The sequence below is a fragment of the Stenella coeruleoalba genome (genome assembly GCF_951394435.1).
Source record: "Stenella coeruleoalba genome assembly, chromosome: 19".
Taxonomy (NCBI): Eukaryota; Metazoa; Chordata; class Mammalia; order Artiodactyla; family Delphinidae; genus Stenella; species Stenella coeruleoalba.
Window position 1 is genome coordinate 9,427,608 of NC_137165.1, and position 15,248 is coordinate 9,442,855.

Consider the following 15,248-nt stretch of genomic DNA (forward strand, 5'->3'; position numbering starts at 1 on the left):
AGGAAGGCCTTGGAGGCAGGGGGCAGATGCGATAACAGTCCCCCTATATCCTTAACCTGCACTCCTCTGAGGCAAAAAGGCACAGAGATGGAAGGGGTTGAGGATGGACCAGGGAATTTGAATTTCAGAACAGGTCAAAATTCTAAAACCATGGACATTTTGGGAGAACTGAGAATGTAGACATTTATTTTTTTGAAAATATGATTTAGGAAAATAGTTTCCAGAATTTGGTGGTTCTGGGCAACAAAGGAGATTGTGGCGAAATGGCGATTAAAATACATGTATCGGAGTTGGGGAACTTGAATATTGTGAGTTTCACATGTTGGAAATTTGGGATTTTGCAATTTTGTCTTTTGAAAATTATTAAGTCTTGTCAGTTTGTGCCCTCTTTCCCCATGTTCCCTGGGAAGAAGGGTGACGGTGGAGTGGGAAGGCCACTGGTTCTGTGCCACAGCACGCAAGATTTAGAATTCTACAGACTCTAGCTCTATACGTAGTGAGGACCCAGATTTAGAGAAACTGACCAATATTTATCTCCGCATTTGTGTGTGTGTCCAACTCTCTAGGCCAATAAACCAACAAGACAAACGAACTGTGCTCCGCAGTGGGATGCCAGGTGCAATTATTGGCGTGGCTGGTGGGTCTGGCTGGACAGGGACATGCTAACCTTGTCCCACAGGGATCCCTACAAGTTGTAGCCCTATTCTCCCTCTTAGGACACCAACTTCCAGCAATTGAGTAGGCGTGAGAGCCTGTTGACCCTAGGTACTTCACTGTAATTGCTGCAGCCACTAGGCTAAAGCTGACTTTGCTCTGACCTCCAGGCAGAAACATTAACGCAGTCCAGTTCACAGAGCCTGCTGGGCACAAGATCTTCATCTCCCAGATGAAGCCCTTTCTCCAAACTGAAAGGAAACAGGCACAAAGTGTGTGATGGCCATAAGAGACACCAACACCCTTTCTTGTTCCACTCCTGGCCTCCCACGGGCTTCAACTCCCTGTCCCTCCTCCCCTCCCCTGTATTTTGTCTAGGGTTATGCAGGCATGGGCAAGTAAAATGAGTGGTTAGGTGGGTGGGGCCTTGGAGGAATTCTGATACAAATACCTTGACCAGAGTGGGCAGCCACTAATCAGCTCTAGCAGGTTGCTGCCAACAGGGGAATCAGACCTGGTGCTACTGTAGTTCTTAAAGTTTCAAGAGAAGCCAGAAATCCAAATTCCTCTGTGAAATATCCACATTTTAAAAGTAGCAAACCAATTCAAATTTTAAATTCTGCTGGCCAACAACATGGGCCAAATGAAACACACCAGTTTGTAACCTCTGATGTATACTGTATAATGCTTTTGTTCTCATCTTCTCATATGATCCTCAGACTAGGGAGCAGATATTATTATTAGCTTCATTTTACAGATGGGGAAACTGAGGCACAGGGCAGTTTAGTAGCTTGTCCAAAGTTTGAGCACCAAAGCTGGAACTTAAGGTTTTTGCAGTGTGCTTTTTTTATCCTCATTACAAATGCATCCTTTTAGAAATAACCTTTTTTTTATCCTAAAGATAATACATATTACAAAATACAATAAACTACAGAAAGGTAAAAACAAAGAAAAAACGACCACTAGTCCCAACATGCAAACATAAACACTATTACTTAGTGTACTTCCTTACAGAAAAAAAATTTCCCTATTCATTCAACCAGAGGTACTGGCTGTATAGGTTAGGATCTGTGCTAGGTGCTGGGGATATTACAGTGAACAGACAGTTCCTGCCCTCAGAAGGCTTACAATCTAGTTCTTGTTCTTTGTTCCATTCATTGCCAACCTAGATGTGAATATCCAATGGAGCTTCTTCAAGAAGCCAAAGAGTAAATAATCGGATAGTGCATTTCAGGTGGGCCCAAGGCCCCCATCTGCCCAGTCCCACTTGGGCTTCCTCCCTAGAAACGAAATGATGAGAGGATTGGACTCCTAGTGAAGGAGTTAAGATGCAGAAAGGGATGGGACTTGAGAGTACTACCAAACTCTCAATTCAACTGGCCGAGAACCTCGGTCTCGGCCCTCTCGTCCTCAAGGAAAGGGGTCGGGAGGGGGCAAGTGGTACGTGGCGTCCAGAAAGATGACGAGGGTCCCGACGCTCGTGAAGATGATGAAGGTCCACAGGAAGAGGCGGTCCACCACCATGGCCACAAACTGCCAGTCCTCCTTCAGCTGGGGGTAGGAAGAGGAAACTGTTCCTGAGCTCCAGACCCCCAGGGAAGGCGGCCCCAAGGCCCTGTACCGCACCCAGGTCCTCCTACCACGGCTTTGAGTCAAGGTCGGGCCCGCAGAATAGCAGAGAGCGAAACTGCGGGCGACGGAGGTGAGTAAAGAACAAGTCGGAAACCAGGGGGCGGGACCAAGTGAGGCAAACTTCCAATCAGAAATAAAATCGAGTGCTGGGGGCGGAGCCTAAGTTTGTGGGTGGAGCCAAGGCCTCCCAGGCCTTGCCTTGGCCCACTCTCTTTGGACTCACCGCGTCGTGGGCCTCCTGTTCCTGCAGCTGTTGAGCGATGTAGCTGATTGAGGAAACGACCTCCCGTAGCTCGGGAGGCAGGCCCACAGCCCGGTTTGGACCATCGGTAAATCGCCGCAGGTCCGGGGCAGACAGTTCAGGCTGGAACCTGGAAGAGGCGAGTATGTTTGGCCACGACCGGGGCGCAAAGACGGCCTGCGCGGGTGCTCTAGGCCCCGCCCCAACTCCCTCCTCCAACGCCCATCCAGGTTTCAAAACGTGAGAGAGCACTTCAGGTTCTCTCCGACAGCGGCGACCTCTCTAGCCTTCCGCAATTCCTCCTATTCCCTTTAGTTCCCACCTCCCCGCAAAGTGGGCAACAGAAGGGATACTACAAGTCCCATGATGCTCAACCACGACATCCTCCGGGAGCTTAGGACGCCTGCCTCCGCACAGTCTCCTGGGAAGTGTAGTTCTCCCTCTCCCTTCCACGTGGGCGATGGGGAGTAGATACTACCTGTTGGGTTTGGGGAAGAGAAAATCATTTGGTGGCTTGCGGATGAAATATTCATCTGTTCCCCGACCCCAGCCACTTCCTGGAGAATCCCTGAGAGGTATAGGAGGTGGCTCCGGTATCTGGTCTCTCTCAGGTTTGGGTCTCTTCAGACCCAGATACGGAGGGAGTTTGTGGATAAAGATCTGCAGAGTAGAAGAAGAGGCGTATTGGAGGGGGCTCTTATGCTCTCAGACCAGAAGGGAAGCCGCCAACCACCCCCACGGCACGTGCCCATTCCTGCGCATGCGTGCATGCGTCCCACAGATGAAATGCAACTACACAGCCCAAGAGTTCTTAAGTGGGTTAGGAGGCATCCTGACCGGAAAGAAAAGTTCTGAGGGCTTCCACCCTGATAGTACCTAACCCTTAGAATGCTTCCTTGGGACCCACGATGGGCAGTATTGATGAAGAGAGTCTGGGATCTACGCAATGTTAATGATGGGAGGATAAAATTAATTGGGCAACATTTCAACACCCAAAGACCTTGGCACTTTGACACTCTACCAGGAGTTGTAGTTCTCCCTCAGGTCTGTGAAAGGGAAGGTTGAAGTCGGTGGGAGGGAGGAGCGATACCTGGACAAAAAGCCAAATACTAGGATTGAGAGTTAACACAGGTTGGAAAGGAGATCTTCTTACCTGACGGACCCAAAGGGGCATTTGGTGGGTGTGGGGTGAGCGATGGTGCAGGTTGAGGACTACGACGCTAAGGATGACTGAGAAGGTGACGAGGACCATGGTAAACATGAGGTATTTGATAATGATGGGGACAGACAGGGAGGTCTCAGGCACTTTGTCTGCCAGCAGCAGCAGGAACACAGTAAGGGTCAGCAGGGCAAAGATCGAGAGCCCCATCTTCTCTCCTTGGGGGACAGAGGGGAAGGCGGAAGGATTAGGCTTTGCCAGAAAGCAATCTCCCTGGCATAATCAGTGACCGTGTTTCCAGCCCACTCAAGGACAGGCTTTTGGAAGGGCCAACTGCATGCAAATAACTCCTACATTTATACCTCCAACCTGGACTGATTCCCCTAAATTCCACACTTGTATCCACCTACCTACTTAACCTCTCCATTTGGGTGTCCACTAGACATCTCGAACTTAACATGTCCAAAACTTAATTCCCTCACCACCGACTCCCCACATAGTCTGCCTCAGTTCATAAATGACAACTCGACCTTTCCTGTGGCTCAGGCCAAATCCCTTTGAGTCATTCTCAGTTCTCCTCTCTCTCATCCCATATCCAATCCATACCAAACCCTATTGGCTCTATCTTCAAAATATATCCTGAAACTGATGACTTATCACATTTACCACTACCATCCTGGTACCAGCCACCATTACCTCAGATCTGAGTTATTATAAAGGCCTCCTCTTTGCTTCATCCTTTGCCCCCCTGCTGACTGTTCTCAACAGAGCAGCCGGATTGATCCCCTTAAAATGTAAATCAGATCATATCACTCCAGTGGCTTCCCATCGCCTTTAGCATAAAAGTCCTTACTGAAGTCTACAAGGCCTTCCCATTAGCTCTCTGACTACATCTCATACTGTTTTCTCTCTTGCTTACTTCATTCAGTTACGTTGGCTATTTCTTGAATATGCAAGGCACATGCCCACCTCAGAGCCTTTGCATTCACTGTTAACTCCTCCTGGTAATTTCTTCCCCCAGATATCTACCAGGGTCATTCTCTCACTTCCTTCAAGTCTTTGTTCAAATATTGATCAAACATTCCCTTTTTAGTGAGGCATTCACTGACCATCCTATTTTTAAATTGCAACCCCTGTGATAAACCATAGCGGAAAAGAATATGAAAAAATATATATATGTGTAAATGAGTCACTTTGCTGTACAGCAGAAATGAAACACAACATTGTAAATCAACTATATTTCAATAAAATTGTTTAAATAAATAAATAAATTGCAACCCCCTACCCCCATTCTCATCCTCCCCAAACCCTTTTCCTATTTTTCCTTCTTAGGAATTGACCTCTCCTAATATACTATCTAGGACTTCCCTGGTGGCACAGTGGTTAGGAATCCGCCTGCCAATGCAGGGGATGCGGGTTCGAGCCCTGGTCCGGGAAGATCCCACATACCGCGGAGCAACTAAGCCCGTGCGCCACAACTACTGAGCTTGTGCTCTAGAGCCCGCGTGCCACAACTACTGAAGCCCACGCGCCTAGATTCCGTGTTCCACAACAAGAGGAGCCACCGCAATGAGAAGCCCGTGCACTGCAACGAAAGTAGCCCCTGTTCACCACAACTAGAGAAAGCCCCGCGCAGCAACAAAGGCCAAACGCAGCCTAAATAAATAAATTAATAAAAAAAAAATAATATACTATCCAATGGGTTTATTATGTTTACTGACTGTCTCCCCCACTAGAATATAAACTCCATGAGAGCAGGGATTTTTGTCTGTTTTATTCACTGATGTATTCCCAGTGCCTTGCACATTACAGATGTTCAACAAGTATTGTTAAATGAATGAATGGACCAACCCCTGTAGCAGGAACTATATAGCAAATCGAAGGATCTAAAAATGAAACCAAGTATGTAAGAATATACCAGGTGGCTGGTTATTACTGTGGCATACAACAGGCGCTGCAAACTTCATGGAAGGCATTGAAATAAATAACTATTATGGTCTGTTCTACTTTAGTCCTGTAATATTGGGTTCCAAGATTTGCCTTGCTCCAGGAAGAAGGAGAAGTTACATGTGGAAGTGTGTTCTAGAGATGCATCACTCTCCTTCCCTAGACTGAGAGAGGGCTTGATTACAGAGAGAAGGAAAGCGTGTGCTTTTTGTTTGTTTCGTTTTGTTTTTCAGGCCACAGCAGTGAAAGCCCAGAATCCTAACCACTAGCCTACCAGAGAACTCCCAGTAAAGTATCTTTGAATATGAGAGTTTAGGATATCAGTCTCTGGATCAGACTAGTACTAAGCAGGGTTGGAATAGCAACACTGCCTCTCCCTGTGTAATGTCAGGTGAATGACTTAAAGTCACTTAGCCTCTGTGAAACGGGAAGACAATTCAGTACTTACCTCACAGAGTTGTGAAGATTAGAACTCAGTTAATATATGTAACACATTATTTGTATTATCTTATAGCAAGTGCTCAAAATTAGAAAAGACTATACCTACACTTACACAAAGCTTACAGAGTACCAGGCATAGTTCTATTAACTCAGTTAATCCTCAAAATAGTCCTATGTGGGAGGGACAACGACTGTCCTATTTCCAGATCAGGACACTAAGAGATTAAGGAATTTGCCCAAGGTTACTCTGTTAGCATATTGTGCTGTCTCCTAGAGAAATGTTGGCTATTATTTCCAAGGGACATAGGAGGTTAAGGGACTAGTAGGCGGCATTTGACAAGTGGGGGAGGGAGGATGCTAGGAATGCGGAAAGGGAAAGGAAGCGTTAGCTAAGCCTGGGAGTTTGTTGGTCAGAGGAGTGGCAGTTCCAAGGATGAGATCCTAGGATTCTGAAGGGAAGAGCTCAGAAGTTACTGGGTGCAGAGAAGTGAGCAGCAGAGGGGAGGTAGAGCTTGAGGTTGGAGGGGAAATCTGGATGCAGAGGCAAAGGCTCTTCCTGAAAGGAAAACCTGGGTGAGATTGCTGAAGCACAGTTCATGAAGGCTTGAGTTGGCAGGAAAACCTTCCCTGTATTATGGGTGAAGAGCAAGAACCGGAGCTATTGGTAAGAAGGAGTGCTGGGCCCCTTCCCCTCTTACCTGCATCTGGTGGCAGGTAGAAGACGAAGATGGCCAGAAGAGTGATGAGGATGCATGGGGCAATGACGTTGACCAGGTAAAAGAGAGGCTTCCGGCGAATGATGAGGTAGAAGGTGACTGCTTCACGCCGTCTTTCCCCACCTCCCCTAGGATCCACTGGAGGCTGGATTAGCCGAGAAGGCTTGTGAATAATCTCCCATTGACCATTCTCTTGGGTGGCGGAGGCGGGGGAGAAGAGAAGGTGACACAGATGTGGAACCTGTCTTTGTTGGTGCCAGATATACGGCTTTCTTTCCTTTTTCTTTCTTTTTTTTTTTTGCCTCACTGCGCCACCGCGCTGCTCGTGGGATCTTAGTTCCCCAACGAGGGATTGAACCCGGGCCCTCAGCAGTGAAAGTGTGGAGTCCTAACCACTGGACCGCCAGGGAATCCCCAGATATGGCTTTCTCTGCCACATCCTAGAGCAGGAGGGACTGATGTAATAAGGGGCTAGATATGGTCCCTGGGCTGGACAGCCCATCTCTAATAAATTTGAGCAAGTCTCAATTTCCATAACCACAAAATATAGACAGTTACACCTATCTTGCTGAACTCACAGGGACTCACTGAGGGAGTATATTTATCAGCCTGTTAGAAACTGGAAATCATAAAGCCCATGGACATGGGAGCCATGCCCACTCACCAATAAAGGTGCCTTCATGAATGTGCACTTCCTGCCGCTCCTGCCCATCGGGACCCAAGCCGGTCTGCAGACTGACTTCTGAGCTGTCATAGCTATAGGAACTGAACACCATGGTGCAGTTCTGCCAGTCAAAGGGGAAGTAGGTGACCTGGATGGAGTGGAGAGTCACTAGAGCTGCCAGAGAGCTGGTCAGGGCTGGGGGAGCTGGGGAGGTCACAGGGCAGACAGGGGTCAGAGGATATGGTGCACCAGGGAGATAGGGATCACCAGGGGGAGATCGCAGAGAAGTGGAGTCACAGAGGAATAAGAAGGTTATGCGGGGAGGTCATGGACAATGGAGGGGCGCGGTCACTGAGGAAGACTGAAAGTCAATGAAAGTGGACAGAGAAGATGAAACTCAACGGAAAACCAGAAGGGTAAGAGAGACGTGAGGGTCATGGGGATAATGGAGGAGGGATATCTGAGTGAGGGTCTCTAGGAGCGCCTTGAGCTTCCCGGGTGGGGCCCGGACACCTGGATGCTGCAGCTGCTGCGATAGATGCCCGGGGGCTGCCAGCGCACGGAGCCGTCGGAGGACACCACGACGCTGATGTCCAGAGCAACATCAAAATTTCCGTCGTTGCTGCAGGGAAAGAATTTTCTTATCTGGGATCAGGCCCCTCCCTCCGGAGGCCGCGCCCCTCCAGAGGCCCTGCCCCACCTCCCAGACTTTGGGAACATCCTTACTTGTTTAGGAGCACCACGTCTGGTAGCCACACGGATTCGGCAGTGATGCGAAGTGAATCGATGCCCTCGTGCTCCTCAGGGTCCCAGCTCAGCCTGTAGTCAGTCCACTCCTAGGGAAGCAGAGGCTGAGGGGCCGTCTGGGGCTGGAGGCTGGATGGAGTCTTGGGATGTGCGAAGGAAGTCCGGGCAGGGAATGCAAGGGAGGAGAGCCGCGCAGGCATGGTCTGTGGTTCTGGAGGCCGGGGCTCTGTTTAAGACTCCACCTGCACTCTTTGGGACCCTATCAACTAATTTCCCCTTCTCTCTCATCGGGCCCCAATTTCTTCTTTCTGTAAAAACGAGGGAGTTGCACGCTAGCCTCTAAAACAGTGGTTTTCAAACTGCAGTTAACGACCCTTTTCATAGGTCCGGAATCAAATGAGTGGCCCCAAACCAGTGTTAAAAAAAAAAAATTTAGAATGAAAAATGCATGGAATGCAGCTCCCATAGTAAAGATAGGTATTGTTTCCTGAAGCTTCTGTTTCAGTTATAAATGTGTTTTCTGAGGCCGTGATGCAAAAAAAAAAAAAAAAATCTTTACTGGGCGGGACATTCGAGGAAATTGTAAAGGCAGCGGGACGCCCGCCCTTTCCCACCCTGCGGGGGTCTCCGTACCAGGTCTAAGTAGACCTTTGTGCTCATCTCCTCATCCTTCTCGTTCTAGAAGGGAAAAGGTTAAAGGGTAGATATGATGTCAGTGTAGAGAAATGAGGGGCTCGGTGGGTAAACTCTCCCTGGAAACTCCCCTCTTTTTCTGAGTCGCACCCTCTAGGGTTCAAGCCCCACCTCCTATAAACTGCGTTGGCTTAAGCTCCGCCTCTATCTCGTAAACTTCCTGCTGGCCGTACAGCCAGCCAGTTCATCTACCAGTCCCGGCCCCGGCCGGAGTGAATCTCTGCCTGCTGTTGTTTATTGACCCTGTCCGGCACCAAGGTCCGCCCCAGCCTATGACCCCGCCCCAAGGTCCGCTCTCCGGCCTGTCCATCGGCCCCAGCTCCACTTTGAGATCTGCCCACAGGCCCGTTCATCATCCTGCCCGGCCCCATCCTGGCCCGTCCAGCAGCCACACCCACAGCTTGTCCATTGGTCCGATTTCGACCCACTCTCTACTAACGGCCCGTCAGTCACCCAGCCTGGCCTCGCCCCGGACCCCGCCCACAGTGGTCCCTGGGTCCCGCCCTGCCTAAAGCCACGCCCCACAGCCGGCTAGTGGGCCAGACCTCAACTCCCCGCGTGCGCCCTCACCAGGCTGATTAATTGCGCTAGGCTGAAACCAATGCTGACCCCGACGCGGTCTCCCACCTCCCGCGCCGGCCTCACCGAGCTATCATAGCCCGAGAAAAGTTTCTCGCGGAGTCGGCCCTCCGCCTCCGAGCCGCGGGCGCCTGGAGGAGGAGAGAACTGAGTGAAGCCCTGATGCCCGGCCACGACCTCTGGCCCTGTCACTGCCCCTTTGAGGCCCAGACTTACCCGGGGCGAATGGCGCCCCCAACGCCCCCAGCAGCAGCAGCAGCAGCAGCGCCCCTGGGGTCATAGCCCGCCCGCGTCGCTCAGTGAGTCCGCTTGGGTGAGCCAGCAGGACAGCCAGCGCAGGGGAAGTGACGAGGCGCCCAGGAATGTGCACCTGTTATTGGGGGGCAGCCGCCAGCCTACCCGCCCCGCCCCTGGGACTTGATCCCTCCCTGAGCGACTGCCAAAGCCTGCTACCCACAGATGGCAGACAACACTTCAATTGTATAAATCGTCTTTAATTGAGAAAGCATGGAGTGGAGACTGGTCCCCTGGGAGCAGAGCCTTTTTGGGTACCTAACACCCAGCTGAGGTAAAGCAAGTTCTATTCAGTTAGAAGCTGGAGGGGTGTATGAGGTCTAGAGACCAAGAGGCCCTCACCCTCCTTGGCCTGACCTGTAGGGGAGAAGGGTGGGACTTATTGCTGAATTGGTGTCTCCTCATTTGAGAGGGTTCAAAGCTATGTCCCATTTGTCTTTTTTATTCTAGACCCATTACCCTAAAGACCTCAGCTTTAAAGGGGACCTGGAAGGAATTCCTGCTGAGGTAGCTAAGTGTTCATGTCCCCCCAACCCAGGCACAGGTCCAGTCATGCCATGGTTCTGGCCACTTTCCCATCCTAGCTGCCCTTCTATGAGCCAGGGATTCCTTCCAAAACTCCTCTGCCCTTCCTCAGCCTCTGTTCCCTGGCAGGACCCCAGCTGAGTTGCAGGAGCTAGAAACTGCATGTAAAAAATAAGGTTAGCATTCTATAGGAAGAATAAGATTTTTGGAAAATTGTCTAGGGAAAACAAGAAGTTCTGGACTTAGTTCTTTGTGAATCATAGCTGGGTCCTTTCCAGAGCTCCTGCTTAACAGGTATCACTAGAGAAGGTGGAAGCGTGGGTCTAGAACTCTTACTCTAGAGCAATAACATGCCTATATAGGCTCTAGTTCCATCCTAGAGGGAAGGGCTGAGAGTCGTGGTCTATGTCCTAGAGCTGAGATTCAGAAGGAAGTATGGCTCTGTATGTGTCTAGAACACCACGCTCTAGAACTGGGTGTCTCTGGGGTAAGAAAATTAAACCTGTGGTGATCTGAGACTGGCCCAATTCAGGCCAAGACCAACAGCTGGACAGGGCCCAAATCCAGCCTCTCTCTAATTGGAAACCAGGGGTCCATCTGGGTGAAGGACAGAAGCCTGATGGATCCAGAACAGAGCCTGGCAGCATGCCTGTGTACCAGCACAGACCCTGGGTGCAGAAATGGCCCTGGCTGGGGTGCCTGGTGTTCCAGAGCCTGTCTGGAACAAGGCAAAAGGTGGAGTAGCGAAAGAAGGAAACTAATCCTGAGCTGCAGTGGACCTATAAGTCTATGGCTTGGTGGCCATGAAAAGGGCAAAGGGCTCCAGGAACTGGCTGAGCCCGGGGTGGGGAAGATTTATGCCCTGGTTTTGTCAGTTTTGGAACCCCCCCGCACCATCTCGGGAAAAGGCTTTGGAGGGTGTGAGTGTGGAAGGAAAGAAGTGATCAGCCAGGACCATTTTCAGACATCCCCCTCTCTGACCCCTTTCCCGGGCCCAAGGATCTAAGGGTCTCAGCAGCCCCGGAAGTCATGGCCGGCCCCTAGGCTCCCTCAGGGTAGAGCACCTCGTGGGACATGGCTGCTCAGGGCATGAGTGTGGCAGCAGGGGTGAGAGCAGGGCCAGAAGCAGGGCTGGGAGACAGGCTGTGGTGGTGGCTAGAGCAGGGAGCCTCCAGTCCAGGGACTACACGGCAGGGGGCAGGGGGACTGGAAGGGGAGGTCTCAGGGACACTGTGGAGAGAAGGCTCCCGGTACACAGCCACTGTGAAGGGGAGAGAGAGGAGCAGGAAGGAGAGTTAGGCACCAAGAGAGCTCTGAAAGGGCTCCCTTCCCCTACACTCCTCCTCTGGGAACCCACAGAAGGAGAGCTTCCCAAACCTCCAAAGGCCAAAGCCTTCCTGGCTTGACCTGTCATAGCATGTGTCCTCTTAAAACACTTATAGCCCTTAGCTGTGTGTCACTAAATGTCCATGTCTAGGTCAATACCGTCCCATGTGGTCCACCTCTTCCCTGGGGGTCCATACTCACCCTCCAGGAGCTTGGGCACAAAGTGGGCGGCTGCCTTGGTCTTCTTGACTCGATTTCCCTTCATGACTCGGCCCTCCTTGTCCAGGCCCAGGTACCAGGCCCGGCCAGAACGACGCTGGCGATAGAGAGCAGAGGCGTACAGGACATAGTAATTCTCAAAGACGCACTCCTTAAAGCGACACTCAGCTGTGAAATGTGGCTGAGGAGACAAAGACCCAGAAAGGCACACACAGACAGAAAGACAAAAAGACACATCACTGAACAGAAGGGAGCCCTGGGAAGAGCAAGGCAGGATATAATCCATATGTTTGAGACTGGCAGAGCCAACTTCTGAGTCCACACAGGAACTGGGAGAAAGGGAGGATGAGGAAGAGTCTGGTGGCCCCCCGAGGGCCGGGACCTAGACTTCTGGGGGCCTGGGATAAGAAGATAACTTCTCTCTGCTCTACTCCCACCCTCTCACCATCCAGGGCACCTGGAGGGAATTTCTGCTTGGAGGAGTTCCTGAATCCTTCCCCAGCATCCTGAATGACTCTGGGGAAGTGAGTAATAATGAGGTCTAGAGGAGGTTGGAGAAGACACAGGGGTCCTAAAAGGTTGACAGAGTTGGACATTCAAAGAGCCTGGGGGTATTTAGGAGGCTATTCAAGGAGAAGGGATTGGAGGGACGCTAGAGGAGGTGCTTGGGAGAGGGCAGTGAGGACAGGCAAGAGCTGGAGGGAGAGGAAGCCCTGAGCTGCAAAATATCTGTAGTTGGGAAGGCTGTAGCTAGGGGAGTCCCCTGACTCCAGGCCACTCTGCCCCCTTGTCTCACCGAGCTGTAGAGCAGCCCCTCAGCGTTCATGGCCACGTAGTGACCCAGCTTGGCACTCTGGATGGTGACTACACGGAGCCCCACAGGGATCAGGTTGAAGTGGGCTGGGGGTGGAGAGAAGGGGTATCAGTACCCCAAGTCTCCAATCCCCATCCGAGCCCCCCCTCAATTCTGGTCCCAGTTCTACTTCTTCCTTTGAGGGGTCAAAAAGCCAGACTGGGGCTTCCCTGGTGGCGCAGTGGTTGAGAATCTGCCTGCTAATGCAGGGGACACGGGTTCGAGCCCTGGTCTGGGAGGATCCCACATGCCGCGGAGCAACTAGGCCCGTAAGCCACAACTACTGAGCCTGCGCGTCTGAAGCCTGTGCTCCGCAACAAGAGAGGCCGCGATAGTGAGAGTCCCGCGCACAGCGATGAAGAGTGGCCCCCGCTCGACACAACTAGAGAAAGCCCTCGCACAGAAACCAAGACCCAACACAGCAAAAATAAATTAATTAATTAATAAACTCCTACCCCCAACATCTAAAAAAAAAAAAAGCCAGACTGAAAACAACAGAACCTGAAGCCACAATAGGACTGTCATCTCCTATGCCTGTGCTCCCCCTTCCCACCCAGCAGCTGGCTTCCCCTCTCACTGAAAGAGCTGGTGTCCTCTGGGGTGCCCTGGATGCTCCCATCGGGATTCGCCTGGAGGTAGAAACCCTGGCGGCAGAACAGTTTGGTGACGATGCCTTTGAGCTGAGGCTCTGGAGAGAGAGACATTCATCTTGGAACATGACATCTCTGTTCCCAGAAACATTGCTACACTTGGCGGGATCAGAGGACAGAAGGAAAGGAGGATGGAGGGAAGGAAGAGGGTCCCAGGGCCCCAACTCCCTGACCCTCTAAGCAAGCTCTCCCCCACCTCTCTTTGACTCCAGAGGAAGCTGGGGTGTGGGTCCCTTCTGCTTCCTCTAACCAGCTTTCAGTTTAATTGATTGAAATGTATTTAATTCCTACTCTACAGCTCAACCAGAATGGGGGGAGGGGAGAAGAAGGAAGAGGAAGGGGAGAGATACATGGAAACGCAGAGGACAAAGGGAGACAGGCAGAGCTGCTGAAGGGGCAGTGTGTTTGCGAATGTGAGGGGCATTAAGGTGACCCCAGGGTAGGGGCGCCCCCTCAGGAGTGGGGGTGGGACTGGGCCTGACGCTGACTCAGCACCTGCTGCTGCGGCTGCCGCTCGCTTCGCGCGGGCCTCGCCTTGGCCCAGCGCCGGCCTGTCTGACACTGACCCATCTGTCTGTCTGTCTGTCTGTCTGTCAGTCTGCTGGCTCGCGGGGTCCCCGCCCTCCCTGAGGCTCAGCCTCTCCCCATCATCCAGGTAACCCGCCTGGGATGGGGGATATTCGGTACCAAACCAAGGAAATGGGGGAGGGGGCCAGGGAGCTGGTGAGGCAGGCTGACTCACGTGGGGGCTGGGTCCCACTCAAAGGGTGGGCTGCGGACCGTACCACTGCGGAGGGCCGGCGGCGGGGGGAGGAGGACGCCAGCGGGGGGTGGGGGGGTCTCCCCCTAGGGGAGCTGAGAGAGGACAGGAGCGAGGCCAGAGGGACTTCCCGCCTGTCGCACCTGGACGGGGACCACACGCTAACCCTCACAACTCTCCTCCCCCGGCGCTTGCGGCCGAGTTCCCGGTACCCCCTCGTAGATGGTACGACCCCCAGTCTCCGTGCGGGTATCCAGCCGTGTAGTGTGTCTGAGTTCCTCGCGGCAGAGGGTCCCCTGAGCCCGTGGGACCCGATTTCTGAGTCGCGTAGGCGGTCATGGGGGAGTGCCCAGCTCTCTTCCTGAAGTGCAGGTCACGGGAGGAGGGCGCACAGAGGGGCGGACTGGCGAGGTAGCTGCAAGGACACCCGGGGGAGAGCTGGGCAGATTGGTACCGAGCCAGGCAAGCTCGGCGAGGAGGAACGGATCCAAGGCTCGGAGGAGCGGGAGAACCGAGGCGGGGGCGGGGCTGCCGGAGCCGCAGAAACCCTCGGGGTGACCCAGGCGTCCGGAACCCCCAGGCCCCTCCACTCGGCATTGAAAGAATCGCGAGAGACGGCACGTAGGCAGAGGATGGTGGGGGTGGGGACTCCTGTGTTGGGAGGGGGGCCGAGCGGGAGCTGCCAGGCTTCGGGGCACCAGGCTTAGCCCCTCAAGCCTTCCCCTTGCCCTCGAAAGCAAGGGGACTCGGGGTTATGGGCGAGAGAGAAGGGGAACTGAGGAATCGTCTGGCCGAGAGTTTGTGGTCCAGGCCCACCCCCTTTCACTTTCGGGGAGCCCCCGTCAGTCGGGCCCCGCTCTTCCGAGTCCCTGGCCTCAACCTCCCAGGCAGAGAGACCCCCGGCCCGGAGACCCCGCCCCAGCCACTCACCCGGGCAGCGGTCCGGCCGCGCGGGCCGCCCCCCGCACAGTCGCACCTTGGACAGCAGGATGAGGAGCTGCTTCTGGCAAAGGGACTTGGTGCCGCGGGGACACACGCGCCGCTGCGCCGACACGGGCCGGCTGCCCCCGGGCTCGTGGACCTCCCGCTTCTGCCGGATCAGGCTGCTGGCCAGTGCCGCCATGGCGCCCCGGGAGGAGACACCCCAA

At 52.9% G+C, this 15,248-nt stretch overlaps 2 protein-coding genes across 3 annotated transcripts; both read right to left on the bottom strand.

The window, feature by feature from the left end:
* Nucleotides 1-15: 15 nt before the first annotated feature.
* Nucleotides 16-9,753, bottom strand: CHRNB1 (cholinergic receptor nicotinic beta 1 subunit; the record flags this gene model as incomplete). The annotated part of the gene is made up of 11 exons (XM_079905757.1): nt 16-2,205; nt 2,510-2,657; nt 3,006-3,187; nt 3,681-3,904; nt 6,773-6,982; nt 7,455-7,602; nt 7,968-8,076; nt 8,181-8,290; nt 8,835-8,879; nt 9,465-9,604; nt 9,690-9,753. The coding sequence occupies 11 exons, from the start codon at nt 9,751-9,753 to the stop codon at nt 2,065-2,067; spliced, it is 1,521 nt and encodes a 506-aa protein (XP_079761883.1). The 3' UTR covers nt 16-2,064.
* Nucleotides 9,754-9,967: 214 nt separating this feature from the next.
* On the bottom strand, nt 9,968-15,248 carry FGF11 (fibroblast growth factor 11). Of its 2 annotated transcripts, none has more exons than XM_079904940.1 (5): nt 15,031-15,248; nt 13,268-13,378; nt 12,634-12,737; nt 11,820-11,934; nt 9,968-11,553 (listed from the first exon to the last, which is right to left on the bottom strand). In XM_079904940.1, exons 1-5 carry the CDS (start codon nt 15,221-15,223, stop codon nt 11,375-11,377), a joined length of 702 nt encoding a protein of 233 aa, XP_079761066.1. In that variant the 5' UTR covers nt 15,224-15,248; the 3' UTR covers nt 9,968-11,374. The 2 variants fall into 2 exon arrangements, with proteins under 2 accessions (XP_079761066.1, XP_079761065.1); XM_079904939.1 differs by having other exon boundaries at nt 11,820-12,018.

Bases quoted from the DNA above. Each gene is read 5' to 3' on its own strand.
- FGF11 (XM_079904939.1), bottom strand. From the start codon at position 15,223: ATGGCGGCACTGGCCAGCAGCCTGATCCGGCAGAAGCGGGAGGTCCAC. The intron at 12,738-13,267 runs GTGAGAGGGGAA...CTCCACCCCCAG, and splicing joins AGAGGACACCAGCTCTTTCA to CCCACTTCAACCTGATCCCT. The intron at 11,554-11,819 runs GTGAGTATGGAC...TCCCCTTCACAG, and splicing joins TGTGCCCAAGCTCCTGGAGG to TGGCTGTGTACCGGGAGCCT.